The sequence below is a fragment of the Euprymna scolopes genome, chromosome 22, assembly GCF_053919585.1.
Source record: "Euprymna scolopes isolate OS-2025 chromosome 22, ASM5391958v1, whole genome shotgun sequence".
NCBI lineage: Eukaryota > Metazoa > Mollusca > Cephalopoda > Sepiida > Sepiolidae > Euprymna > Euprymna scolopes.
Window position 1 is genome coordinate 6,979,612 of NC_136503.1, and position 27,867 is coordinate 7,007,478.

A 27,867-nucleotide genomic window follows, 5' to 3' on the forward strand; every position below is an offset into this window, starting at 1 on the left:
ATTTAAAAAGAAATATCTTATGTAGTGCGTAAATACATAAGACTTGGAAAAATAAACGCGAAGATAACAATAAACAAAAGGGGAGTAAAGTAAAGTAAAAAAAAAGGAGCAAATGAAAAGTATATCAATTTAGTCAAGTTTGATGATCTAAAGAAATAAAGATGCTGTTGCTTTTATTTCTCAAAGTAAGAGTAAAAAATTAACCTTAAGATAACAATCACAAAAAAAAAAAATAATAGAATATAACATACTTAAAATGGGGTCTCTAATTGAGAGACTATTCTAGAATTAATCGACTTGAAACGACAAAGTTAAATTTATCGTCCAAGCGATCGTAGCAAATAAGAAAAACCGGAAAAACACTCATTTTCCTTTTTAAAATAAAAACCAATCTTACTTGACACAGAAAAACCTGAAAGGCAAGACACATGCAAAAAAGGGTTTAAAAATGTTCTTTTTTCTTTCAGTCTTTTCTTTGAGAGACGCTCTCTCAATCTTTTAGAACCTTCTGGTTCTAATGTTTTTTTTCTTTTAAAATAAAAATGTCTTTGAAGGCAACTTCGGTTGAATTTTCTTCAAAGACGTTCTCTTTTAAGTTCCTTGAAAAAAGAGGGAATTTTCTTTCCTGGAGAACACAAGTGCCGATAATCTGCTCGTCTTATTGTCAGAAGGCCGGCAAAGTTAATTTATGTCTCTTACAGAAAAAATATCCGCAAAACAATCGGTGTATTCCGCTGGTGTTTTTGCGATTCATGATTTCCCATTTTGTAAGGCCTTGTTACCTTGTAATTAACTGAGAATAAACTTGAACCGTATTTCTCTAAAGGAGAACAACCCGGAACATTGTTTAACGTCACAACGTTTTTGATGGAACACGGTCAGCTTCCTTCTCTAAGACCGACAATACTCGAACTGAAAAAAACAAAACAAAACAAAACGGGCAAAAACCACCCTCTCCCACACACTTCGACTGGATTTCTGTAGGGAGGAAGGGTCCAGCAGGATAGTAATGATGATGATGATGATGATGATGATGATGAGGCCAATCACACCAGATCAAGAAGTTTGGGCTCACCACTCTACAAAGGCAAAAAGAACCGAACCCCCACCCTATATCCCGGCACCGCTTGCCGACTGATAATGCTAAAAATAAAATTCCAGAACTCTCCTAACAAGAAAAGAAAAAAAAAACTTTTTGAACAAATCGAATTTTAGATAAGCTAAATTTCTCTAATTCTACTTCTAAGGAGGAAAATTTAAAGACATAATTATGGAATTTAAAATCACTAATTTTATGAAGAAACTAACTGAATTTTTAATTGAAAGGATGAGCTGGAATGTCTGAACTATTTCACGAATCCGCAGCAGCCCAGCGAGATTTATTCCGAATATAGGGAAGGACTAACACATCTATTCTTTTTCATAAAGAAGTTATCAGAGTTTGGCAATCTATAAAAGAATGTAAAATATTTCCTGCATAAACCGAGTAGGGAAAATACAACTCTAAAGTTGTTGTATAAAGCAACCCCAGACAATGTCTGATAAATATGCAAGTTATGATAGATTAGTTTGTTGAGATTAAAAATTGTTTTTGAGATAAATGTTTATATTGGAATAAACTAGAAGAATCAATGTTTACATAAATAATATAAACAAATAGATTTTGAAATAAGAACAATTTAAAAATAACTTGACGAACAAATCTGACGTAAACGTGACTTTAAGCTGACGTGTATCTTAGGAGGAGACGTGGTCAGTGAGAGTTTTAGTTCAGTCTTGTTTTTGGAGCCAACGAGAGAAGATGAGTTTTCCAAAACGACCGAGGTAACAGGTCGACGCAACAGACTTAGAGATGTGATTTTGAACCGTTATGTAACTTCTAGGAGATGAGACGATTCCAGAATAAAGACCTGTATGTATATATTATGAACGTTTTGGGTTAGTCTATAACCCGAAGTTGAAAGAAGTTGAAAGTCTTTATTTCAACCCAATGATCCAAACAGCTGAGCCGGCAAACATGGAAACCATTAGAAAAAGGTATGATCCCATTTGATGCTTTTACCTTCCAACATTTATAATGTATATCGATTTCAAAAACACTCATGAATAGACGATCACACGTATACACGTTTTATAAAGAGACGTACTTAAACACTCATCTCTTCCCCACGGCGATATAACATACGCAGTCTTGGTACCGTTTATATACACACGACTATATAATAAATTGATCAAATTTCTGAAAAGGGACCAAGCTTTTGACGCTTAAAATGCTTAAAAATCCCCACTAAACAGAGCCCCGAACCTCCCAGTTCCAGTGTCGTGGACCTCACCTTATTCTTACAAAATCTTTCCCAAAATATTAATTTGCTTCAGAGGATGAATCCTAAAGCAAAATAATTTGGGCTATAAAAATCCTAACAGTACAAAAAAAAAAAGAAGCAATGCAGAGGCATATCCTCAAATACGTAACAAGGTACGTAAAGATTTTAATTAATAAAACTAATTCCAATGCAAGAAAGGTAATACCAAAAGGAGAAGCTTCAATCTCATATGGACAAAATTCTACAGAAGGCTTCTGCAGAACATAATCTGCACTCTCACAGATTTTCTGAGGGGTTGAAGTACAAACCATGTAGCCAACAAACACCCCAGACTTTACAGACAGGTTACACTCTACTGCAAATATCCAGTCGAGCTTGAGTGAATTTACTAAACTATCGCTTGAATAATCTCCCCATGACCTCAACGTGGAGACAAGGAGATATAGAACCCAAGATCAAGAAAACTTTGAAGAGAATTTCTAAGTGCCTACTCGCATTGAATACAGTACCAAAATAGATACATCGAGATCATTGCCAAGGCTGCTGCAAGAAGGTGGGCTCTCTATACCGTGCTAGAAAGTTACTTACGCCTGATAGTATCCCGTACCTCTACAAAGCCACCATTCGCCTATGTATGGAGTACTGCTGTCAGATTTAGGCTGGTGCATCTGATATTAGTCTCTCGCTCCTGGACAGAGTCCAAAAGACAGTAGCCAACCTAAACTATCATCTAAGCTTCAGCCCCTGTCCCATCGACGAAATGTTGCATCCCTCTGCTTGTTTTACAAATATTTCAATGGTGGATGCTCTGACGAACTACAAGCCCTTGTACCCCTTCGACAAAAATACCCTCGACAAACCCGACAAGCAGCTAAATCTCACCCCTACACAGTCGAGATCCCTAGATGTAAGAAATCCTTCTACTCTAATAGCTTCTTCTCCAGAACTGCAGGACTTTGGAATTCTATTCCAATTTCCTGCTTCCCCAACTGTACTGACACAGAGAAGTTCAAGTGTAATGCACCGGGATGCTGACTAAATCGTCTCGCTTCCACTGGCTAAATTACGCATGGTTTCCCTAACTCCCTTAATTAATCCAACACTAGTCCACCAATTCATAGATACTAAACTTCTTTCAGACCAACAGTATTGGCGAATAAATGGATGGAGGTTAATGGGGCGATAAGTTGTGGGTCAACAATTTTCCAGTAGTCAGCAAAGCAAAAATTGGGACGAGGTAGGATGGTAGAGGAAATATAAATGACTAACGTTTTAGTTATTTTGCATGTATTGTCCGAAATGAAATTCCACCCAATTTGGAATCCTGTTTAAAATCGCTATCATATTTAAGTTGAAAACTTTTTTTTTCTTACAAAACTCTGTTTGTTATGACATAGAACATTGTCTGGTAGTCCACAGTTTCGGAGTGTTAAGCCACTTATCAGTTGCTATTAAACCCATTTTTATTCTGACACAAAGTGGTAATATCAACCGTATTACCATATTTGGGTTGAATAGAAGATATTATTTACGGACTATTTACTAAGAAAATATAGGTCTACAAATGAAAATCAATCTACAAAACAAAACGACCTTAAATAAGCCGAAAAGGGTTAATATACCGTACAATAAAACAACTAAATCAAACACAATAAATATTTGTAGCTATTAAAAACAAAGCATAAAGACTATTAACAAAATAATTGTTTTCGACGGAAAATAATCCAAAATTGCTGAGATGCCGTAAAGCAAAAAAGAAAAACTCAACATTATAGCAGATATAATCTATGAAATTATAGCAGTTACGTAATTAAGATCTATTTTCTTTTTTATTTGCATGTTCTCGTTCGCGGAGTGATATATGCGTTGTTCGGTTAGACATTTTTGTGTGGAATATCACTTTTTGCGCCTTTCACAAACCTTCAGACAAGACAAGATGTGTTGATAAGTCGTCACATACCCTGATTGCCTTTCGCCAGGACTTGTGCGAAAGGCGACCCCCCCAAAAAAAAGACAAAAACAAAAAACAAACACTGAACACAATTCTAATTCTATAATAAAAAATATACGTCGTCGAACTGTTTTCTAAAATCTTTCGAACTATGTTCTGTGTTGATGAAATTGTTTCAGTAAAGTTTATTCAAATTGCAAAGAAAAATTCATATTATTCGGATTATTCGGAATTGGGTTTTTATCTTGAATGTTATATTCACAACGTTACGGCAGAGGTAACTATTAACATTCTTCGTTTATATCTTCTCGAACTCGGGAATCTTTCTGTTGGAACTCCGGAATCTGCACGAAATTTAGAAAGGAAGCCTTTAATTTAACCCATGGGGGTAGTATGCTCTCGTTCCTTCAGCCACGACTGGGTAGAATTCGCAATTGTATTCTGAGTATTAAGCTTCACCAAGTACTTTATCCATTATACCACGAGTCCTTGGTAAAAAGTTTGTTCTTTTAGACAAAACTTGATGATCCTTTTCATCATATCAAACAAGATGGATACGGACCTTACTACAAAATGGCGATCCAACATCTCAATTTCTCTTGAAAATACTTGCTAAAAATTTAATTATAATTGTATGATTCTCTTAGTTTTTGTTATTAAAAAATATTGATTTGTTTATAAATCGTATCATCCTAGCATTATCGATTGATATTATCGATTGATACTTATTGATTTGGGGGATAGGAATCCCTAGCGTCATCACTGATTACGACTAATGTATAATTGTTTATAAATTGGCTTTTAGTCAAGCAGAAAAACAAACTGCAATTTATCAATGTCTGCAACACGTGCTTGATAATTATCGCTGACTAAAGATTTATTTTCTGAAATCTGAGATGATGTACTACAAACGTTCGTTTTGCACTTGACATCATATGAGACACACATAATTCAGTATATACCATTCAGTACCATATATATATATATATATATATATATATATATATATATATATATATATATATATATATATATATATATATATACTAGCATTTCAGCCCGGCGTTGCCCGGATGTTTGGATGTGTATGTTGAGCAAAAAAAAAGTGGTAGTAGGAAGGCAGACTTGAACCCATTAATTAATAAATTGACAGAATTATTGCGTATGGAAATGTACACACACACACACACACACACACACACACACACACACACACACACACAAACACACACACGTTCACTTTTATAGATATACTAGTATTTCAACGCGGCGTTGCCCGAGTGTTTGGATGCGCATGTTGAGCAAAAAATTAAAAAAGTGGTAGTAGGAAGGCAGGCTCGAACCCGTACCGCGAAGGAGGAAAAGAAAGGGGGGGGAACCCTGACGTCTTTGCGGTTACGACCACCGCCAAACCTGAAGTGAGTTATGTTTAAATTAAGGCTAGACAATCTAAAGGAGAGGATAACTTTAAAAAATATCGGCGAAAAAAGCTATATCTGGGCTGGTACATCTACCTCTTGTATAGGGTTAAAAGAACAATCCCCCAATCTAATAGGTGCCGCTCTGTTAACTAAACTCCATATACACGGGGGTATAAGAATCGATATCAGATTTGGAATAAAATAACCTTAATTTCTGATTCCCAAAACGACTCTTTTAATATTTTTTTAAAAACTTAATGTTCAGTGTCTGCTATAATTGATAAATATTGTTTTAAAACTATCAATAGAACTAAAATCAAAGTTTGGAATGAAGGGATCCTAATGAAAATCATATAATAACATCAAAATACGATATAAATGTATTTCACTTACGAAACCAACGAAAACTGAAACTTTGCATAAATTAACTTAAAGAAAAATAATTGTAGTCAATTTACAAGATATTGAAAAATGTTTAAAATTAAATAAAACATTTTTTATCAAGAAAAATAGTCAAACATCATTGATAATTTAATTAAAAGTAAACTATAAAACATGTTTTTATTTTTTTAATCTATTTATTTTATGCTGTTGGGTTTTGTTTGTTTTAAATTAGTGGGTTTTTATCCGGTGATATTTTATCTAGTTCTCCTGACAGCATTCTATAATTTTCTAAGAGGTAACCAATAAATGTAAAAAAAAAAAAAAAAAAACGAAAAAAAAAAAAAAAAAAAAAGAGAGATTTTCAAAGGCTTGAGTTGAATTAGGTATAAATGAATTTGGGAATTTAGAGGTTTTTACGTCACAGCACGACAACACATTTCGGCATCAGTTCTTTGATTTTTATTTTCCATGTCTGAGTGTACCTATTTACTATGCCTCCCCACGGGACAGAGTTAGACACCAGGGTCGTTTTTTAACGTGGAGAAAAGGTACAAAAATAAAAATTGTCTCAGTCGTGAAGGATTTCTCCTCCACCGAAAGAGAACAAGAAATAGAAGTGCAGCATCTGAAGAACAGATACTACACTTTGATCTTGTCCCGAGGGCCAATGTGTTGCGATGGAGATAAAAGGTAATAAAATTAAAGACTAGTAAAAAAAAATATTCCTGGTTATCCATATTATTGAAAACGATTGACAGAGGAGTTGTTACATTTCTTTTCCACGAAAAAGACTGAAATTTTTTCGACATTAAAATGTAAGTGTATTTTCTGAAACTATTTTAAAGGCATTTAATAACGGACATGTTTTTTTTTTGTTTCACATTTAAATCTATTCATGTATGAACGCAATGTTTTTATAGTAAACTAATTTATTTAATGTCTAAAGGAATGCATTAAAATGTAAACTTTAAGTAGAATCTCTATCTTGTAGTTATTATTATTGGCTCATACAGGCTATCAAATATCTCTCCTTGAAAACAGCCTGTGGTGTTTCCTGGAAGCTGAGTGAAAACTAATCTCTCCAGATTTCCAGTACTCTCCACCTCTTTCGATAGTATTTGCAAATAAATTTGCATTATCGCAACAGCTGCTGGCCATTGATTTCTCGTTGGCAGCGGCTATTAGTCTTCACTGGAATTTGAGTGGCAATAAGCCTCCCAAGGTCCCAGTTCTCTTTTCACTTATTCAGCGGAGATCTGGTCAGTACTCTCTCCTCGGTATTTCCTTCCTCCTTGACTCTACTTGGCTGTTTGTTATCACTTTATTATTATTATTGGCTCACATGGAGCTTTCACACAAGTCAACAAACGATCTGATTGGAAACCTGTGGTGTTCTCTGGAAGCTGATTGACAGCAAGTCTCCCCAGACGTCCAGCTCTCTCCACCTCCTTCGATAGCATTTGCAAATGAATTTGTATCATCGCAACGGCCGCTTACCATTGATTTCTCGCTGGTAATGGCCATTGGTTTATACTGGAATTTGAGTGGCACTCAGCCTCCCCAAGGTCTCAGTTCTTTTGCGCTTGTCCAGCCGAGGTCTGGTTGGCGCTCGCTCCTCGGTCTTTCAGTCCTTATTGACCCTTTTCGGTCCTTTGGTATCATTTTTTTGGGGGGGGCGGTGATGAAACAATGGGGGGATGTATGATGGGGTGTGTAGAACTTGTAAATATGCAGTTTCGGTGTTCTTCATTCCCTGTAACGCTTATTCCTTATATTGTCTTGTATTATTCTCCGCATTCAAGGGTTTTCCTTAATATTTCAGTCGTTTTCATTATCGTTAGTCGTTGTATTTTTGCAGTTATTCCTCTGATTCCAATTTCTGCCATTCTTTTTTCGAAGTTTTTCGGAATTGATTATTATTATTATTATTATTATTATTATTATTATTATTATTATTATTGTTGTGGATTAATGAGATTTCACCTCTTTAGGCGATTACGCGTGAGCACTCTGAAAAAATGAAAGCGAAGAAAATAATCAATTATTTAAGAATTTACAGTGGAAGATCAATTTCACATATGAATTAAACGTGAAATGAGCTCCTATTTTCAATATTTTTTAGCGTTTTCGAGAGGCTAATGAAAAATATTATTTTGTTTTGGGAGATAAATTCTGTTTGCTTTTTTTTTGTAAGTGGAATGTCTACTCTTTTAAGCGATTACGCAGTTTTAAGACCTTGTCATCGGACTTAGGGTTAGTGGAAAAAAGTTTAGTTTAATGATTATCCCTAAAAAGTTAGAATTGCCTGGAAATGATTAATTTATGTTAAATTTATGCAAAACTGATCTTCCACAATAAATTCTAAAATAATTCGTTACTTTTCTTTACGCCATGTTTTTCATTTAATCACTTAAAAGCGCAGAAACTAATTTTTGTGAGGTGATTTAACTAATGTTGTTAACTTACAAAATTGTTGTTATTATTACTAGTAGTATTACATTTTTACTATTATCTGTTTTTTTTTTACGGTAAAAATAATCTATTACATATCTGTTATATTGGCGGAGCAATAACCGACCAAATAATTATGATAAAAATATGAATGTTCTTAAAAATATTTTTTCTAAATACTAACATTATTATTTAGGAACTCAATCTTGGCTTTGTTAACTATTCTATTCCTACGCTGTCTTCTTATTCTGTATGTCAATCGTCGATTATTTTTGTCATCTAACGAGGAACTAATGCTGTAACGTAGCACACATGTCTACACACGAGTTAAAATGCAGACAATCGAGAGCCAACACGTTGTAGACTCCGTCGCAAAGGAAACCAAGAAATAAATAACTCGACTCCGTTTTTTTTTCTTAAACAACATTTATTTGAATTTTTTTTTTTAACACAGTGATTACCACTTATCAAGGCCCGGAAGCCACTCAGGGATAAGGATTATTGCAAGTACATTACGTTAGTGTGGAGATTTGATGAAGTGTTTACTTAAGGGGGCGGTTCATTAGGAATTTGTTAACATTGGACTTGAAGACATCCAAGTTGTAGTCCGGTGGGAAGCAGGCAGACGGAGCAGAGTTCCACAGGCGTGCAGTTCTAAGAAAGAAGCTTTGTTCATGCAATCCGCGTTTTGATTTAGGCACAGATATAGAGTGGGGGGAATTTTTCACAGTGGATTCAGCTAGACGGGTGTTTTTCGTAAAAGATTGGCGAGGGGGGACCAGAGATTGGAGTTCAGACGAGCACCTGCCATGGAAATAACGATAAAACAAGGATAGGCTCGCAACGTCTCTTCTGTGGGAGAGAGGCTGCTGGGTAGGGAAAAGGACATCCCACACTAAGCCACGAAGTCTATTTTGTACTCTGTCAAGGCAGGATAGGCTGTTTTTAGCAGCTCCTGCCCAGATATGGCAACAGTATTCCATCCTTGGACGTACTTGGCTTTTATATAGATAGAGAATTGCATCAGTAGTGAGATATCTTCTGGAGTGGTAGAAGGATCCCACCATCTTTCCAGCGACCTTGGCAACAGACTTGATGTACGTGTTCCATTTCAGATCAGGAGTAAAGGTCAAACCCAGAAGCTTGTCAAAACACTGGGCCTCACCCAGACGAGAGCCATCCATCACAATTGATGCCAGATGAGGATCAGAGTGTTGATGATGTAAGGATAGGAGTTTGGTTTTGGATGCATTAAAAGTAACCAGCCACATCTTCCCCCACTGAACCACGCGCTCGAGATCAGAGGAGAGAGAATCAGAGAGAACTTTGTCATTTACAGCCTTTGATGTGTTGCCGTAGATGGTCGTGTCATCAGCATAGATGTCAACGAATGATTTAAGTATGTGTTTAGGGAGGTCATTGATGTAGATCAGGAAGAGAATTGGGCCCAGGATTGACCCCTGAGGGACTCCAGCATTTATATTGCAGGCCTCCGATTTTTGTCCATCTACCACTACTCTTATGAGCCTATCGGAGAGAAATGATTTAATGATTGAGAAAACATTTCCAGTTATACCGTAGCTGGAAATCTTGTGAAGTAGACCCTTAGTTACTCAATAAAACGTGATTGTAATGTGATCCAGACCCTCGGTCTGTGCACACGTCCTTTTTATTTCCTTTTCTTTTCTCCCCCCACATATATACATATATGATATAAAAGAAATAAACTTTTCACCGACTGTTCTAAAGAACACGCATGGTCCTTAGTTCGGCCTCTCTTCTCTTCTCCTCATTAGATAGAATCTTTCTATCCCAAACTAATTCCCCGTGAAGTCGTCTGACTGCAAAGCTAGCGAGCATGGATCGATCGAAGAGCTTCAATCTAAGTACATTTTATCTATCCGCCTTGTATTAAATTCATTATTTCTTATTTTTTTGCTTTGTATTTTACTTACGTATTTTATTCACAGTTTGAAACAAATTAATTATTTTATTCACAGTTTGAAATAAATTAATTATTTTATTCACAGTTTAAAACAAATTAATTATTTTATTCACAGTTAAAAAAAAAAAATTTTATTCACAGTTTAAAACAAATTAATTATTTTATTCACAGTTTAAAACATATTATTTTTTATTCACAGTTTAAAAAAATAATTATTTTATTCACAGTTTGAAACAAATTAATTATTTTATTCACAGTTTAAAACATATTAATTTTTTATTCACAGTTTTAAAAAAATATTATTTTATTCACAGTTTAAACAAAATTAATTATTTTATTCACAGTTTAAACCAAATTAATTATTTTATTCACAGTTTAAAACAAATTAATTATTTTATTAACAGTTTAACAAAAATTATTATTTTATTCACAGTTTAAAACAAATTAATTATTTTATTCACAGTTTAAAACAAATTTATTATTTTATTCACAGTTTAAAACAAATTTATTATTTTATTCACAGTTTAAAACAAATAAATTATTTTATTCACAGTTTAAAACAAATTAATTTTTTAATTACAATTTAACACACATTTATTATTTTATTCACAGTTTAAAAAAAATTATTATTTTATTCACAGTTTAAAACAAATTAATTATTTTATTCACAGTTTAAAACAAATTTATTATTTTATTCACAGTTTAAAACAAATTAATTATTTTATTCACAGTTTAAAAACTTAATTAATTTTTTATTCACAGTTTAAAAAAAAATTATTATTTTATTCACAGTTTGAAACAAATTAATTCTTTTATTCAAAGTTTGAAACAAATTAATTATTTTATTCACAGTTTAAAACATATTAATTTTTATTCACAGTTAAAAAAATTATTATTTTATTCACAGTTTAAAACAAATTAATTATTTTATTCACAGTTTAAACCAAATTAATTATTTTATTCACAGTTTAAAAACAATTAAATCTTTTATTCACAGTTTGGAACAAATTAATTTTTGATTTACAATTTGAAACAAATGAATTATTTTATTCACAGTTTTAAACGAATTAATTTTTCACTTACAATTTGAAACGAATTAATTATTTTATTAAAAGATTAAAACAAATTAATTATTTTATTCACAGTTTAAAACATATTAATTTTTTATTTACAATTTAAAACAAATTAATTATTTTATTTACAGTTGGAAACAAATGAATTATTTTATTCACAGTTTAAAACAAATTAATTTTTTATTCACAGTTTGAAACAAATTAATTATTTTATTCACGGTTTAAAACAAATTAATTATTTTATTCACGGTTTAAAACAAATTAATTGTTTTACTCACAGTTTAAAACATATTAATTTTTTATTTACAATTTAAAACAAATTAATTATTTTATTCACAGTTGGAAACAAATGAATTACTTTATTCACAGTTTAAAACAAATTAATTTTTTATTCACAGTTTGAAACAAATTAATTATTTTATTCACAATGTAAAACAAATTAATTATTTTATTCAAAGTTTAAAACAAATTAATTATTTTATTCAAAGTTTGAAACAAATTAATTATTTTATTCACAGTTTAAACCAATATATTATTTTACTCACAGTTTAAAACAAATTAATTATTGTTTTCACAGTTTAAAACAAATTAATTATTTTTTCACAATTTAAAACAAATTAATTATTTTATTCACAGTTTAAAACAAATTAATTATTTTATTCACAGTTTAAAACAAATTAATTATTGTTTTCACAGTTTAAAACAAATTAATTATTTTTTCACAATTTAAAACAAATTAATTATTTTATTCACAGTTGAAAACAAATAAATTATTACATTCACAATTTTAAACAAATTAATTATTTTATTCACAGTTCGAAACAAATTAATTATTTTATACACAATTTAAAACAAATTAATTATTGTTTTCACAGTGTAAAACAAATTAATTATTTTATTCACAGTTTAAACCAAATTAATTATTTTTTTCACAGTTTAAAACAAATTAATTGTTTTACTCACAGTTTAAAACAAATTAATTATTTTATTCAAAGTTTAAAACAAATTAATTATTTTATTCAAAGTTTGAAACAAATTAATTATTTTACTCACAATTTGAAACAAATTAATTATTTTATTCACAATTTAAAACAAGTTTTATTCACAATCTAAAACAAATTAATTATTTTATTCAAAGTTTGAAAGTATTAATTGTTTTACTCACAGTTTAAAACAAATTAATTCTTTTATTCACAGTTTAAAACAAATTAATTCTTTTATTCACAGTTTAAAACAAATTAATTATTTTACTCACAGTTTAAAACAACTAATTATTTCATTCACAATTTAAAACAAATTAATTATTTTTCAATGCTATTCCACACAAGTAAACTTCATGTGTCTCGGAGTGTTCTGAGATAAGTTTTGTATCAGAATTCATCTGATAAGTATCGAAAAATCGTTAATCGATAATCGAAAAATCTAATTATGGCTGGAACAGTCCAATTTTGAACAAAGTTAACAGCTTACATAGTCAAACACCACAAGAAGTTTTATGCTTTTTTTAAAAAAGAGAAATGAATCTTTTTTTTTCTCAATGTTTTCAATCAATTACAAATTTAAAAAAATCACGTTTGTAATATACTACATCACAAAGTGTATTTTATTTTTACATTTTCCAAAATATATGCTAATATTAAACTTTTTCTTTTTTTACGATAATAAAAAAGCAACAAATGCATTATTAAATATTTAGAAATGCAAAACAAATCAGAAGAAAAATCGATAATTGTATTGGAACCGAGAGCATTTTTTGTAATGAATACATTTTAATATTTACCGGTTCTCCGTTAATGATACAACTTTTTTAATAATCAGTATAATGAAATATGAAATTAATTATTAATGACTTTTGATGTTTTTGTATACAAATTTAATTTAATCAGAAATGTAAACGTTTCTCTTCATTTTTTTTTTAAATGTAAAGTCTTAATTTAAAAATATAGCATTCCAAAATGACGTTTGCCAACCGAAAGTCATTCGTTTCAGTACTCTGTAGTATTTAAATAGATTACTTGTAATCAATCGACGAACGCCAGTTTATAGGACAGAAAAGTTTCAAATAAAATAACATATTTCACATTCATAATATAATGAAAGCAAAACAAAACTTAAGACATTCACAAGAAAAGCCACACATGGAAACAATCGATACTGCTAACAATACAGAAGCATTTCCTCATTTCCATCGACATATTCCTAACACACACACACACACACACACACACACACACACACACACACACACACACACACACACACACACACACACACACACACACACACACACACACACACACACACATCTATAGTTATTTGTAATTAAAAAATACTAAAATTTTAAATAGAATTATGAATTAAAACAATGGATGCCAATAAATCAAAAACTATTAGTTTAAAAATGTCAGTAGAATTTGAAGTAACAGATTTTTTTAAAGCATAGGATAATTAACAATCTACTTTCTCTCAATGTATCACGATTTTTCCCGCCAAAAGTGCCCAAATTTTCAATCTTCTGATAAGAGTATTTTTCGTATTATTAAGATACTTCGATTCACTGTTATCATCTTGAGTGTAATTTTTCGGTTGATGTAACCCCCGATCTTCTATAGATGTATCGTGTAGAACTGCGAAATCTTTCTGTGGAACTTGGGAATCTGCACATAAATCCAAACGAAACCTATTATTTAATTCATGAGAGTAGTATGTTCTCGTTGACTGGATAGAGCTCCTAAGTAATTAGCAATTTTATTTTTCGGTCGCCCACCATGAGAACTGAACCTTCAACCTCCAGAAGGATATCACCTTTACAATTCATTTTTCCAAATACTCTAACCACTGTGCCACAGGTCATTGTGAACAGTTCTAGTACGCATTTTTAGGAGTCTGAATATATGAATAACCAATCCTCATCTAAAAAAATTCAGAAACGTAAGAATATTTCAAACTATAATAATGTTTAGGAAAGTAAAAAGAAAAGAAATGCGTAGAACCACGGAAACTTACCTGACTTACATAAGACTGAGTTTTTTTTTTTTGAAAATCATAAACCTAAAAATCCTTTCCGCTTAGTTGTTCTGCTGTTCTGGTCGAATGTGTCAGCTTGTAAAAAATCAAAAATCAAATATTCTCTACTCCAACTGACATGAACGAGGTCAATAGAAAAAAAGTGTGCAAAATATACACAGTATTTGATGACGTCAAAATATATGCATGTAATTTTAAGTACACGAGAATCAAAAATATTTCGTGTTTATTTGCAATAATGAAAAATAAAATAAAGAAAACAAAATAAAAACACCTTATAATTTTTTTTTAAATAGTCTAAATTTTTTGTGTATATACCGTCCCAATCTTAATACACTTTTAAAATATTGATGCTTATTGATAACAGTGATCCCTATAATCTTGAAAGTTGGGTTCGGCTACAAATCTGCAACTACAACGAACAGCCCCGAACTGTTTGTTATGATCTGGCCAACGACCCTTGTAAAACATAGCTTTCCAATTAGAAAACACACTGCTCGAACAGAACAAATGTTATTCGGATTCGGTTCCATTAGAAAAAAAAAACACTTTAATGGTGGAATACTTACTTCAAACGTGATCGTACAAACACAAATGATGCTGAACACTCAGTGTGCCCAAATTCGGCAGGTGTCCCTGAAAACATAAAAGTCCGCAAATTTGTTACCGTCGCTTGTAAATTGAATGTGCGTGAGATAAGAGAGGAGTTGAAAATGTCAAAGGCAGAGTATCTATCGTTTTTCATGAACGCTGTGTTCAAAATAGATGCCGCATTTGCTCATAGTCGTTTGAAAGAACTATGCGTCACTAGTTTCCAGCGTTGTTTGTAACTTTTTAAGGCAATAAAAATGATTGCCAGCGTCAATATGTGACAATCGATGAAACATAAATTTACCACTCCACTCCGGACACAAATCGACACTCAGCTGAGTGGAGAGCAGCAAGTGAATGCTTCCACAAACGACCAAAAACATCAGCAGGTATGGTTTGGGCTTTTGCATTTTGCGATGCGCAAAGTGTTTTGTTCATAAACAACCTTGAGAGAGTAAGAATCATTACTAGGAAATTTTATATAGCATTATTAGTGCGTTAAAGGAAGAAAATGACGCACTATCTATCTATCTATCTATCTATCTATCTATCTGGTCGGGCTCCTTATTCGGACCAATGTAACTCTCTTTCTCCAGATTTCCCTGTCTTCCATCAGCTGCCTCAGATCTTCAGAATCACAGTTAACGTCATGTGCAATTTGCTGGATATACATGGCTCCAGGTCGTCCTGTGTTCGTGCGACCATGCCATGGAGTCCACAACAATACATTTCTTATCAGCTCTTGCTTGCTCCTCTGGCAGCGACCAGCAAATTGTAGACGTTGCCCCCTGATATGGCAGGGAGGTTGCCATAAAGATGCTGCTTCGTGGGATGATCTTGCCGAGATATATTTAACATTGTTCGTAGCACACGGGTGTACGTGCCGTCTAGTTTTCTTTCCAATCTTATAGTGAGTGTCCAGATTGTAGCTCCGTAAACAAGGACAGAATCCACCACTGATCTGAAGAACTGCGTTTTCAGTTTGTCAGTTAACCTTGAAGTCCATACGGACCGCAGCTTATCCTATGTAACCCATGCCTTTAAGATGCGAATTTTGATATCTTTCTCCATGGAATAAATGTTGCTGTCTCCTCCCCACATGCAGAACCGCAAAAAATAAAAAATGAAGAGGAAAAAATTCACTACAACAATGTCAAAGGTAACGATGACAAAACCACATAAATTACATTTCGAATTGCCTCCGCATTCACCAAATGTGATTATTGACTCTTTGTTTCGGAAAAAGAGATTTGTCTCTAATGAAGAAACAATAAACAATATTGTAAATTTGAAGCCAAAGACAAATCGTTCTGAAAAAAAAAAAAACGGACGTGGCGAGTATAATTAGTGGCAAGTATTGGCTTTCCATTCCATCTTTGGTGTTTTGTTTTCTCTAACTAGTTTCCAGTAGTTTCGTAAAAGATTGACGAGGGGGGGACCAGAGATTGGAGCTCAGACGAGCATCTGCCATGGAAATAACGATAAAACAAAGATAGGCTTGCAACGTCTCTTCTGTGGGAGAGAGGTTGCAGGGAAGAGAAAAGGGCATCCCTCACTAAGCCACGATGTCTATTTTGTATTCTATCAAGGCAGGATAGGCTGTTTTAGCAGCTCCTGCCCAGATATGGCAGCAGTAGTCCATCCTTGGACGTACTTGGCTTTTATATAGATAGAGAATTGCATCAGTAGTGAGATATCTTCTGGAGTGGTAGAAGGATCCCACCATCTTTCCAGCGACCTTGGCAACACACTTGATGTACGTGTTCCATTTCAGATCAGGAGTAAAGGTCAATCCTAGAAGCTTGTCAAAACATGGAGTTTCTCCTAGATGAGAGCCATCCATTTCAATTGATGCCAGATGGGGATCAGAGCGTTGATGATGTAAGGACAGGATTTTGGTTTTAGATGCATTAAAATAAATAACCAGCACGTCTTTCCCCACTGAATCACGCGCTCGAGATCAGAGGAGAGAGAATCAGAGAGAACTTTGTCATTTGATGTGTCGCCGTAGATGGTCGTGTCATCAGCATAGATGTCAACGAATGATTTAAGTATGTGTTTAGGGAGATCATTGATGTAGATCAGGAAGCTTAGTGGAAATTTCGTGCTAAATGACTTGATTATCTAGATAAATAAATCATAGATTTATTTATGTTCTGTATCGAAATAGTTTCCTCTGTGTATGTGTGTGTGTGTGCTTGTGTAAGTAAATGTGCTATGTAAATGTATATGTACATGTTTTTATGTATATGTATATGTTATGCGTGTATGTATATGTATATGTAGATATATGTGTGTGGGTGTAAGTACATGTATAAGTATATAGATATATATTGTATGTATATGTATTTCCGTTTAGTGTAAATATATGGATTTGTATGTGTAGATGTATATGCATATGTGTATACCTATGTATATATGTACGCAGATGTATGCGGGTCTATATGTCTATGCATGTATATACTGTATTGTTGCATTTTATACTTTTTGGTTTTCTTACATTTTTATATTTTATATTTCTGTGTGTAAGTGTATGTGTGAGGAAACATACTAAAGGTGTGCATCCACTCCTGTGTATTTGCGTGTATGTATACTTTCGAAATATGCGTGTGTGAAAATCGGAAACATCGTTTTTGTCCACACTGAGTGGCTGTTTGGAATTGCTGAACACTTAAAGTTTGACCGTTGGTTATAGGCGGCATATTGGCGGACTTCTCAAGTAATTTACAATGCTACACCGGAGAATAGATATCTACTTTTAAGGTTATAAAAAGAATGATAATAAAAATTGTCCCCACCGAAGTTAAGATGAGAAAAATAAAAGCCTGAGATAAATGGATTGATAAGAGCCCTTGCTTATCCTCCCCCAGACCAACCCCACCCCTATTCTATGACAAGATTCTAATTTTGTAAGTGATATAAGAAAATGTTTTTGTATCTTGAGTTTCAATTTTCGAGGGAAATTCTTGGCCTAAAGACGTAATCTCCCTAATAACGGGTGATTACAGAAACATGTATGCATCATGTAGCCATCAATGTTTATATAAATAAATTAAATATACCTGCTCTGTTTACACATTGAGCACTTTTTGGTAGACGCATATTGTTTCAATGGATGTACTTCTAGGAAACTAAACTCTACTGCCATTATATATATATATATATATATATATATATATATATATATATATATATATATATATATACGCGCGGGTTTTTTTATTCAAAAGTAATGGACTAGTGAATTCAACGAGGTTGTTAGATAGTGCTCAATAAAAAGAGCTGATAATACTTATTTATTGTTATATAAACATGCTCACATCCCTCTGCTTGAATGAATAATTATTCATTGAACATTTGAATAGTCAAGTCGCTGCCTGATGATATCTGTTGTTTGATTGAAACAAGTGGCTGTTTGTAGCAGAGGGATGTGAGCATGTTTATATAACAATAAACAAGTATATATATATATGTATATTTGTGTGTGTGTATATATATATGTATATATATATATATATATATATATATATATATATATATATATAGTACTGATTTCAAAAATTTCAAAAATTACATGGTTGCTATCAGCAAGGATCGAAAGCAAAACCAGACCTGTTTGCGCTGACCCGACTGATAAATAATTTTGTTGCGCTGACCCGACAGATAAATAATTTTTTTGCGCTAACCCGACAGATAAATAATTTTTTTACGCTGACCCGACATATAGAAATATGTTTTTAATTATACTACTTCCTCAGTGTTATGTGACCAGTGGTTTAGGAGTTTATAGGTTAAACACACACACACACACACACACACACACACACACACACACACACACACACACACACATACACACATATATATATATATATATACATATGTTTTATTTATATAGATAAGAAGACTGTTCTTTTAGAAGTAGGTTTGCGTTTCAACTTCTCGTTCGAATAATTTTTCGATTTCTTCCAAAGTTTTGTTCTTCGTTTCCGGTAGAAAGAAAATACAAAACACTGAACCAATGAAAGCCACAGCCGCAATCACGTAGAAAACACCTGCAAAATAAGAAACATTTTTGAAATTTAGTGTTGATTATTTATTTCTTGTTTTTATTTATTTATTCAATTTTTACCCCAAACAAGACACATCGCAACTTTAAAGTAGGGGGCTACTATCTGAGACATAAGTTGCAGGGATATTATGAAGGAGGTGTGGGCAGCAAGATGTCTGTTCATATTACACTTGAACTTCTGCATGTCAGTATAATTGGGAAAGCAGGATCCGGTAAGGGGGTTCCAAAGTCTAGCAGTTCTGGGAAAGAAACTATTAGAGTAGAAGGCTTTCTTACATCTAGGGATCTCTAATGTGTAGGGGTGGGATTTTGCTGCTTGTCGGGTTCGTCGGGGTATTTACGTCGAGAGAGTACAAGTGCTTATAGTTCGTCAGAGCATGAACCATTAAAATACTTGTAGAACAGGCAGAGAGATGCAACATCACGTCGATGGGACAGGGGCTGAAGCTTAGATAACAGTTCAGGACCTATCAGGTTGGCGACTTTCTTTTTAACCCTGTCCAGGAGTGAGAGATTAGTAGCAGATGCACCAGCCCAAATGTGATAACAGTACTCCATACATAAGCTAATGATGGCCTTATAGAGGTACAGGATATTTTCAGGCGTAAGTAGCTTTCTAGCATGGTAGAGAGAGCCCAACATCTTCGCAGCAGCCTTAGCAATGCTCTCAATGTATCTGTTCCAACTCATGTTCCCTGTGAACGTTAGGTCGAAGAGTTTAAAAGAAGTACTTTCAGGCAATGTGTTTTTGGCCATTGCTGTTGTCGGTAGAGAAGGTTTCTTGTAATTATTGAAGGAAACCAGTTTAGTCTTGGCAGTATTGAATCTGACCATCCATTTTTGTCCCAATTCCACTACAGATTGCAGGTCTTGCTCTAGTGTTCCTGCCATTTCTTTAGATATGTGTTCATTAGTTTTCCCCTCGTACCTGTTATAGTGTGTGGTGTCATCAGCAAATATACCCATCTCAGAGACAATTTTATCAGGAAGGTCATTTATGTATATTAGGAATAATAAAGGTCCAAGGATAGACCTCTTAAGTACTCCCGCATTCATATTGTTTAGCTGTACGACTGTCGAGGACAACCTGTATTCTTCTCTTACTGGGATAATCTTGAATGTTATTTTCACAACGTTTCGGACGATGACACCCCCGGCCTTCTGCAAAAGAAAATTCGTAGCAATTCTCACTAATATGGCGTTGAGTGGCCCCAGCGAAAAGTTACTGCATAATCCTGATTCCATTCAGCAAATAACAATGCAGTGACCTTTGTATGCTGCACTTACTGATAGGACAGCCTTCTTGTGAGTTACTTCAAAGTTCGTGTCCTCGGACTATCAAGAGGATAACAGTCATACCAAATTAAAGCTTTATCTCAATCTTATTAAAGTCACGGCAACAGAGAAAAAAGATAAACTCTCAAATCATATCCACATATTGCTCACTTTGAATTAATGTTGAGACAAATAACCAGAATTCGATTCGGGAATCGGAAAAATCGGAACTTTTGAGGGTATCGGAATCGGAAAAAAAATGGGCTTATTTTCTGATGCCAAAAAACGATTCATTTAATAATTTTTTTATTTGATTTTGTTTAAGACAAAATCTTTTACTCTTGGTAATAATAATAAGATAATTATTTATTGATTTTAACTGCTAGTAAAACTAAAATCTAAGTATTACCCCCCACGTTTGAAAAAATATATCCACATTTAACATTACTGCAATCGGGAAAATAACTCTATAGTTAAATATTTAGAGATTTATAGAGAATCAGAATCGGTAATTGTATCGGAATTGGGAATTTAGTACAGAATCGAGAAAAATATTGGAATCGTCCCATCATGCATGCAAAAGTTTGTCACCAGCAAAGGAAAAATAGACTATAAAGAAGAGAAAGAGAACGATCACGTGAAATTCGGGGCTGCATGTACACACATGATCCTAAACAAATCTTACCAAAACTCCTGAGAAGTTCAATCATCGATAGAAACGTGCTAGGCATGAGGAGGTTACAAATCCAAGCAGTCAAGGCTACAATTCCATTACCTGTACTACGTGCCCACGAGGGATAAATTTCTGCGTTTGAACTATCAACGTTAGCGTAGCTGTTTGACCTGTGAATCCTTTTCAGAAAGGAGTGCTTCAAAAATGAATACAATAATCAAGCTGCACAAGTGCCGACATTTTTGAGGACTTCCTGTAACTATATTAATCCAGGTTAACGTATGTAAAACTAATATATGAGTGCAAGTGTACCTGTGTGTATGTTTATGTGTCTACGTGTGTACGTGTATGTGTGTGACAGTGGATAGTGTTCTTTTAACATGTATGTATGTGTGATATTAAATATATCGTAACGTGTGTATGTATTTAATAAATAATACATAGCAAAATTATTTTCGGTAAATTCTTACCTAGTTTCCACCTTAACGTTTTCCTTTTAAAATGACGACCACTGTAGGTTTTCGGATATGCTGAAAACGAATATCGCATTTATATTTTCCGCAAATAAGTAGTTTTCACGATATTAAACAATTTCATCTCTTATATTATTGCTGGTGGCCAACTTGGTATACGCACGTACGCATAGTTTCTCGGGGCTGCATGTACATGCACGAGCGCTCACTCGCGCACACCAAGATGGCAACTAGCAATAACATGAGAGATGAAATTACTTAATATCGAAAAAACTACTTATTTGCGGTAAATGTAAATGCGATATTCGTTTTCAGCGTATCTGAAAACTTTTAGAGGTCGCCATTTTAAAGGAAAATGTTAAGGTGGAAGCTAAGTAAATATTTACCTTATTTTTCATTTAAGACAATAAACACAAAAAAATATTTACGACTACATGTAAAATTAATTTTGTAAAATCTTTAAAAGCAAACAGATCTTAAACAAGTCTTACCAAAACTCCCGAGGAGTTCAATCATCGATAAAAACGTGCCAGCCATTAGGAGGTTACAAATCCATGCAGTCAAGGCTGCTATTCCACTACCTGTACTACGTGCCCACGAGGGATAAATCTCTGCGTTTATTGTCCATGGAAGAGGTCCCATACCTTATGTAATAAAAGAAAACAAAATTCTTTGAGTGAAAATTCATACATTTGTTTGTATACTAATGGTTGACTATTTACCAAAGTCAAAATCCATTCGAGGATGAAGGTTCATGGGATTGTCAGTTGGATAACTAAACTGCACTATGAAAGGATTGAGAACAATGGACGAAATGACCAAGGAGTGATTACTTATGATGTTAGCTATACGGACATTTGTTGGCATTGTTCTTGAAAACAACCACATTGTAGTCTGTAGTGAAGTAGTCCCTCGGTAGCGTAATACACGGGTAGGACATTTTTTGAAAAATAAACAATAGTCATAGTCCTGTTTGATTTTAGGTACGCAAAGAATAAAAGTAGAGTTATTTGTAGTGTCGTTAGAGAAACGAGTTCTTGCCGTGAAAGATTACATTATTGGAAATTTATCAATGTTAAGTCGGGATTGAATGCTGTGAAAGTTGTGGAAGTGGTCTCACTTTGACAGCTCCAGATTTCTGCTTATTTCTCAGTGATGTAAGGGCTTAAGTAACTTGGAGTTGTTCCTCGTGTCTGTTTTGTGCTGACGTGTTTTTAGTGTTGGGTAACTTGGAGTTATCTGTTCATTGATTGTATATAAGGACGCGTGTATGACGTGTTTTTTTCTCTTTGTTTGTAACCATGTCTTTCTACGTCTCTGTGTGTGCAAAGGCTAAGAAAATGTGAAGTGTTAATTGATTTGTTTTCTTTTGTTAACCGTTGATATAACATCCAGTATGAAGTTTATTTAAGAAGGAAAGGTACATTTTCTTTATTTACTTCATAATTAACTAATAAAGGTTATTAATTAATCCAACATATATGAGAAACAAAAATCCGGATCGGCATTTTTTCCTTTTTAACAAAACATTACCGTTACTCTCCGGCCTCGATACCATTTAAAATGTCTCTTTCTCCCAAATGTTCATCTAGCCTGGTTGCGTTTCTTCTTCCTCCCACCGCATGTCAGCCACATCCATCCTATATTCGTTCTCGACTTAACACATCTATTTTCTTCGACGCGCACTTTGCTTCTCCCGACCATGTGATGCACTTTTTTTTTCTATTTTTCCCCTTTTTTCTTCTCGCGCACACGTCCTAATTTGTATGTGCTTTTTCCGCCTATTGCCGCTGCCAATCTCTTCAAAAGCCAGCCGTCCTTCGCTGCTGCTGATATTTTCCTACACGCTCTTTATGCACAATATTACATGCTGAAACCCACTTGTCTAAAAAAAAACAACAACACGCGATGACAGTGAAGGACAAGGGAAACCGCGAAGGACGTGAGAGGATGAGAAAGAGATTCATTTAAGTAACTAAAAAAAAACTCTCTCAGTGTTGTCTGAACAAATATTCCTCTTGAATTTTAGACCTAATTGTACTACAAAGGACTTTTCAGTTTTTTACAATAATTTTATATTATATAGGATACTGTTTTTTATGAGGGGGGAGGTTAATAACTTGTTTTCGACAATTTTTATTATTATTAACACATTACAATATCAAACTGGTGCTCATAATTAGAATGCCTTTTTAAGTTAGAAAATATTTTGGTGCTTCTACACAGTTTGAACCAAACTGTTGTTTCCCTTTTTCACTATTAACACATGACAATATCAAACTGAAAGTAATATTTTTTTTGTATTTGGGTGGGAATAGAGTTAGAGGAAGATTAGTAATTATTGCTTTATATAATGTTTATTTTTATACTTTTGTCCAGACAAATTTTTAGCTTTGTTGTAGTTTTTGTTGACTATTAATCTCGATTTAATGCGTCATTTTACAACAAAAATTTCCGCTTATTATTTTTTTATCTAACGTTATTTTAAAATTTTTGTCAAACTTTATTTTAAATAGTCATTTTTTTTTTCAAAAATACATTTTTATGTAAAAAAACAACAAAGATTTTAAAATGGAAATAAGATCCCACAACTGATTTTAGAAAGATTAATAAACACAATGAAACAATGGGGAAGTTGTATCCAATAAAATAGGTTTTCCCAAACTTCAGGACACCAACGGACACCATGGAGCAGAGCAAAGGTTTTTCACAGAGCACTAACAAAAAAAAAAAAAAAAAAAAAATTCTAAAATAAATATGAAAAACATTAATTTCAAATTCCAACTTATAATTGTTCATTAGTTGTTCCTGTTTGTGATTTTATTTTATTTTCGTGTTTACAACCATTTTGTGTTTTTGATTAATAAAAAATTGTTGCATTTTTTGTTAATTTATTTTTATTTACTTTTTCATAAACCATCCCGAAACTCTTTACGCCTGTATCATATCTCTTTGCAGTAAAAAAGATCAATAATTAAATATCTGCAGCCATTTGATTTTTTTCATATAAAGGATTTTGTCCTCTTTAAGAAAGGGCTAGCAGAGCCCTTTAACCTCACTCACAGAACCCCAGAGCTCCGTGGAGATCACTTTCCGAAACTCTGCACTGAAATATATTTCTTTATTTCTATTTCTTCTCCGTAAATCTTAAATACAAAAGAAAGGGGTTTATTTATATAGATTAATGAATAAATTAAGGCAGGACAAATGCGCAACAAATATACGAAAAATGTTCCTGGTTATTCGTATATTTTGAGCCGGCTTGGATTATTATGTCAAGAATAACAAGAAGCAGCTAATTTTAATTTAGAGGAACTGAATACTTTTTTTCTGTTAAAAATCTTAAAAAAACAAAACAAAACAAAACAACTTTTACACTGATAAACAAAGATTTGGGAGGATTAAATAATTTTTTGATATATTTAGTTTTCATGGTCTTTTTTTGATAAACATTTACAATAAAAAACACATTTTCTAGTAAAACATTTACGATTATTTTTTTTTTCTTTTACGTAACATTTTCTGTTTATATTGACTTGTATTTAAAAGATATTACCCCTAAATCTGAGAAAAAAATGATGTTTAGCTTTTACAAAAGTTTTTAGCGAAAAACAAAAAACAAACTAACAAAAACAAAAAGAAAAGCTGCCATGCCATAATTTGTCATAGCAAAAATATATAACTAGCAGGAGCAGTTTTTGTACCATAATTTTTCGTACGTGAATAGTAAAACCGCTAAATATAAAACAAACGAGAGATGTTATCTCCCTTACTTTGCCGGCGTTTATCATTATTAAATAAATTAAAGAAAAGGATGAAATATTTTTGGCTGCTTTGAAGTATTTTATGTCTTAATAAAGGGGACCATAATAAAGACTGCAATACAAAAAGTAATAAAGAAAAAACAAAACAAGAAAATATCCATTTACCTATGACGTAAAACACGAGGAAAAGTGCCAATCCGACAATCGCAACCCACGAGAAAGACACAGGGCAATATCTTTCGAACTTCATGAAATCGTTGGAAAGTGTTAATGAAGAGTTACATGCTCCTAGTGCAGATATATACTTAGAGGTGTTGCTGACTGGTAGACAATCACCTTGTATGACGTCAGGTTTGTTTTCATAGCAAAAACTGCAGACTGAATCCATAATACACTCGTCACATTGGCTGAAACAAGAATAGGAAAAAAAAAAGATTAGGTATATTTGCAGCATCAAAATTCAGTTTCTAAATACACATAATATCTCTTTTAGTCTAATTTCTCCCTCTCTTTATATATATATATATATATATATATATATATATATATATATATATATATATATATATATATATATATATATGTATATGTATATGAAAGAACACAAAGACCGCAAATGATTACTTCATATTATGGTTGTATTGCGTCTCTATTAATATCTATATTCTCTTTAAGTTTACAGAAACTTTTCGCTTGTAAACTTAATTTTTACTTCTTGATTACACACACACACACACACACACACACACACACACACACACACACACACACACACACACATATATATAGTATGTTTATTATACAAACATTATTGGTTACATATGTGGATATATGTTTCAATGGAATCTCAATTTAGAGAGACCCACCTCACCAGACCGAAAAAAAATACGATATTGAAACGAAAATCATATTGTATATAAATGAATATAGCCGGGTGTGATTTAAACTCTGAAAGAAAGGGAGGATGCATAGTTTGTGAATGCGAGCAGTTGAGGTGTGGAGGAAAGTGTAGCAAAGAAACGCAGTGGGGGGGGGGGAGAAATATGATCCAGCCTGGTCAAGCTGTCACAGTGGGGAGATTCTCGTTGCATTCTAGTTTTTAGACTAAGTTTTTGCTTTGATCTTGGATTTCTTACACCTCATCGATTCCGTTGTCAACAGTGAGGCTGAGTGACATGTTTTGGGCTGGAATAATCTGCGATTAACAAATTGGACCATTTCGAGTACCAGAAGGTGTCAAACTAACAAGGCAGTCTTATATTTTATTTTTTGGTCCCTTTTTTGGTTGTGCCTATTTTAGAATCAATCCGTAACGCCTGAAATCGTGTTAAAGGGTAGCAGGGTGGTTTCATCCTCCATTTGACTAAATTGTTTATGCTTGCCTATTCTTCGACGTTTTGATAAGTATAGTAAGTAGTTAGAAGTGTACTGTTATTTGGTTAGTTTAGTTATTAATTAGCGCTGTACTGGTACCACTCGTAGCCTTTCAACTTTCTCCTTGGGTTATTTATCAATTAAGGCATGTGCAATAAGGGGTTATGTATTGTAATATTACAGTACATAACTCCTCATTCCCCATATCTTATAACTATTTGTTTTTTTACATCTTATTTAAAGCATAACCTCTAAGTGTTGGCAGTTTATTGCCGATTCTAATTTAACATTTAATAATTTTTCACGGTCCTTATATCTAATAATCTCAAGTTTCTCTGTTAAACATAAATAACATGGTAAAGTTAAGGAACTTCAGATTTTCGCCTTTCTAGGTATCTTCCATTCGAATATAAGTGTTTTTGTTCGCTCCGATTAAATTCCAGTGGTGTACTAAGAGTGAGGTGTCCATACCATACGCTTTATTATTCATTGACAGTGTATGATCATAGAATTTGTTTTAACAGTCATTGAGGTACTACCTATATATAATTTTTCTATTTTTGTTTTTTTCGGTGGATATTCTAGCCTGGTATATCACCGAAGATGAGAGGCAATTATTGTTTAACGGACATTCATTCGGTCTTTGGCAATTACAGCTATTGCTGTTACCACTATTATTAGTGCCAGCAGTTGGACTATTTCTCATTAATATTTTATTATTATGGCTTTTATGATTCTTTCTCTGTTTTCAGTACAACTGTAACTTAGTTTTAATGTATTTTTGTGTTGGGAAGTGTTTATTTATAAAATGTAGAAACTAAAATTCCAAATTTTGTTTTTACCATTAGATTGAAGAAGGGGCCAACCAGATTATTTTTCTACTTAGATTTCTAGATCTAGTCGTATTTTTATTGCTTCTATTGTATTTAATGTCGACATTTTTGTGTTCTCTATTGTTGAGTGCATTGTTATAGATATTTTTGTATTTATTGAATGTTTCCTCATAATAATCACAATAAGGTGAAAAGTTATAGCAAACATCACATATGAGTATTTTAACCATAGTTCC

The 27,867-nt window shown here is 33.0% G+C and overlaps 1 protein-coding gene across 2 annotated transcripts in view; it reads right to left on the bottom strand.

The window, feature by feature from the left end:
- Positions 1 to 14,785: 14,785 nt before the first annotated feature.
- LOC145243874 (proton myo-inositol cotransporter-like) overlaps positions 14,786 to 27,867 on the bottom strand; it is a 57,389-nt gene continuing 44,307 nt past the window's right edge. The window contains exons 7-9 of one of the 2 annotated variants that reach the window (XM_080106945.1): positions 25,590 to 25,831; positions 22,152 to 22,304; positions 14,786 to 19,222 (exon numbers count right to left, since the gene is read on the bottom strand). In XM_080106945.1, the coding sequence (XP_079963071.1) occupies positions 19,083 to 19,222; positions 22,152 to 22,304; positions 25,590 to 25,831 (535 nt within the window). In that variant the 3' untranslated portion in view covers positions 14,786 to 19,082. The remainder of the gene's footprint in view (positions 19,223 to 22,151; positions 22,305 to 25,589; positions 25,832 to 27,867) is intronic. The other variant, XM_080106946.1, reaches the window with a different exon arrangement.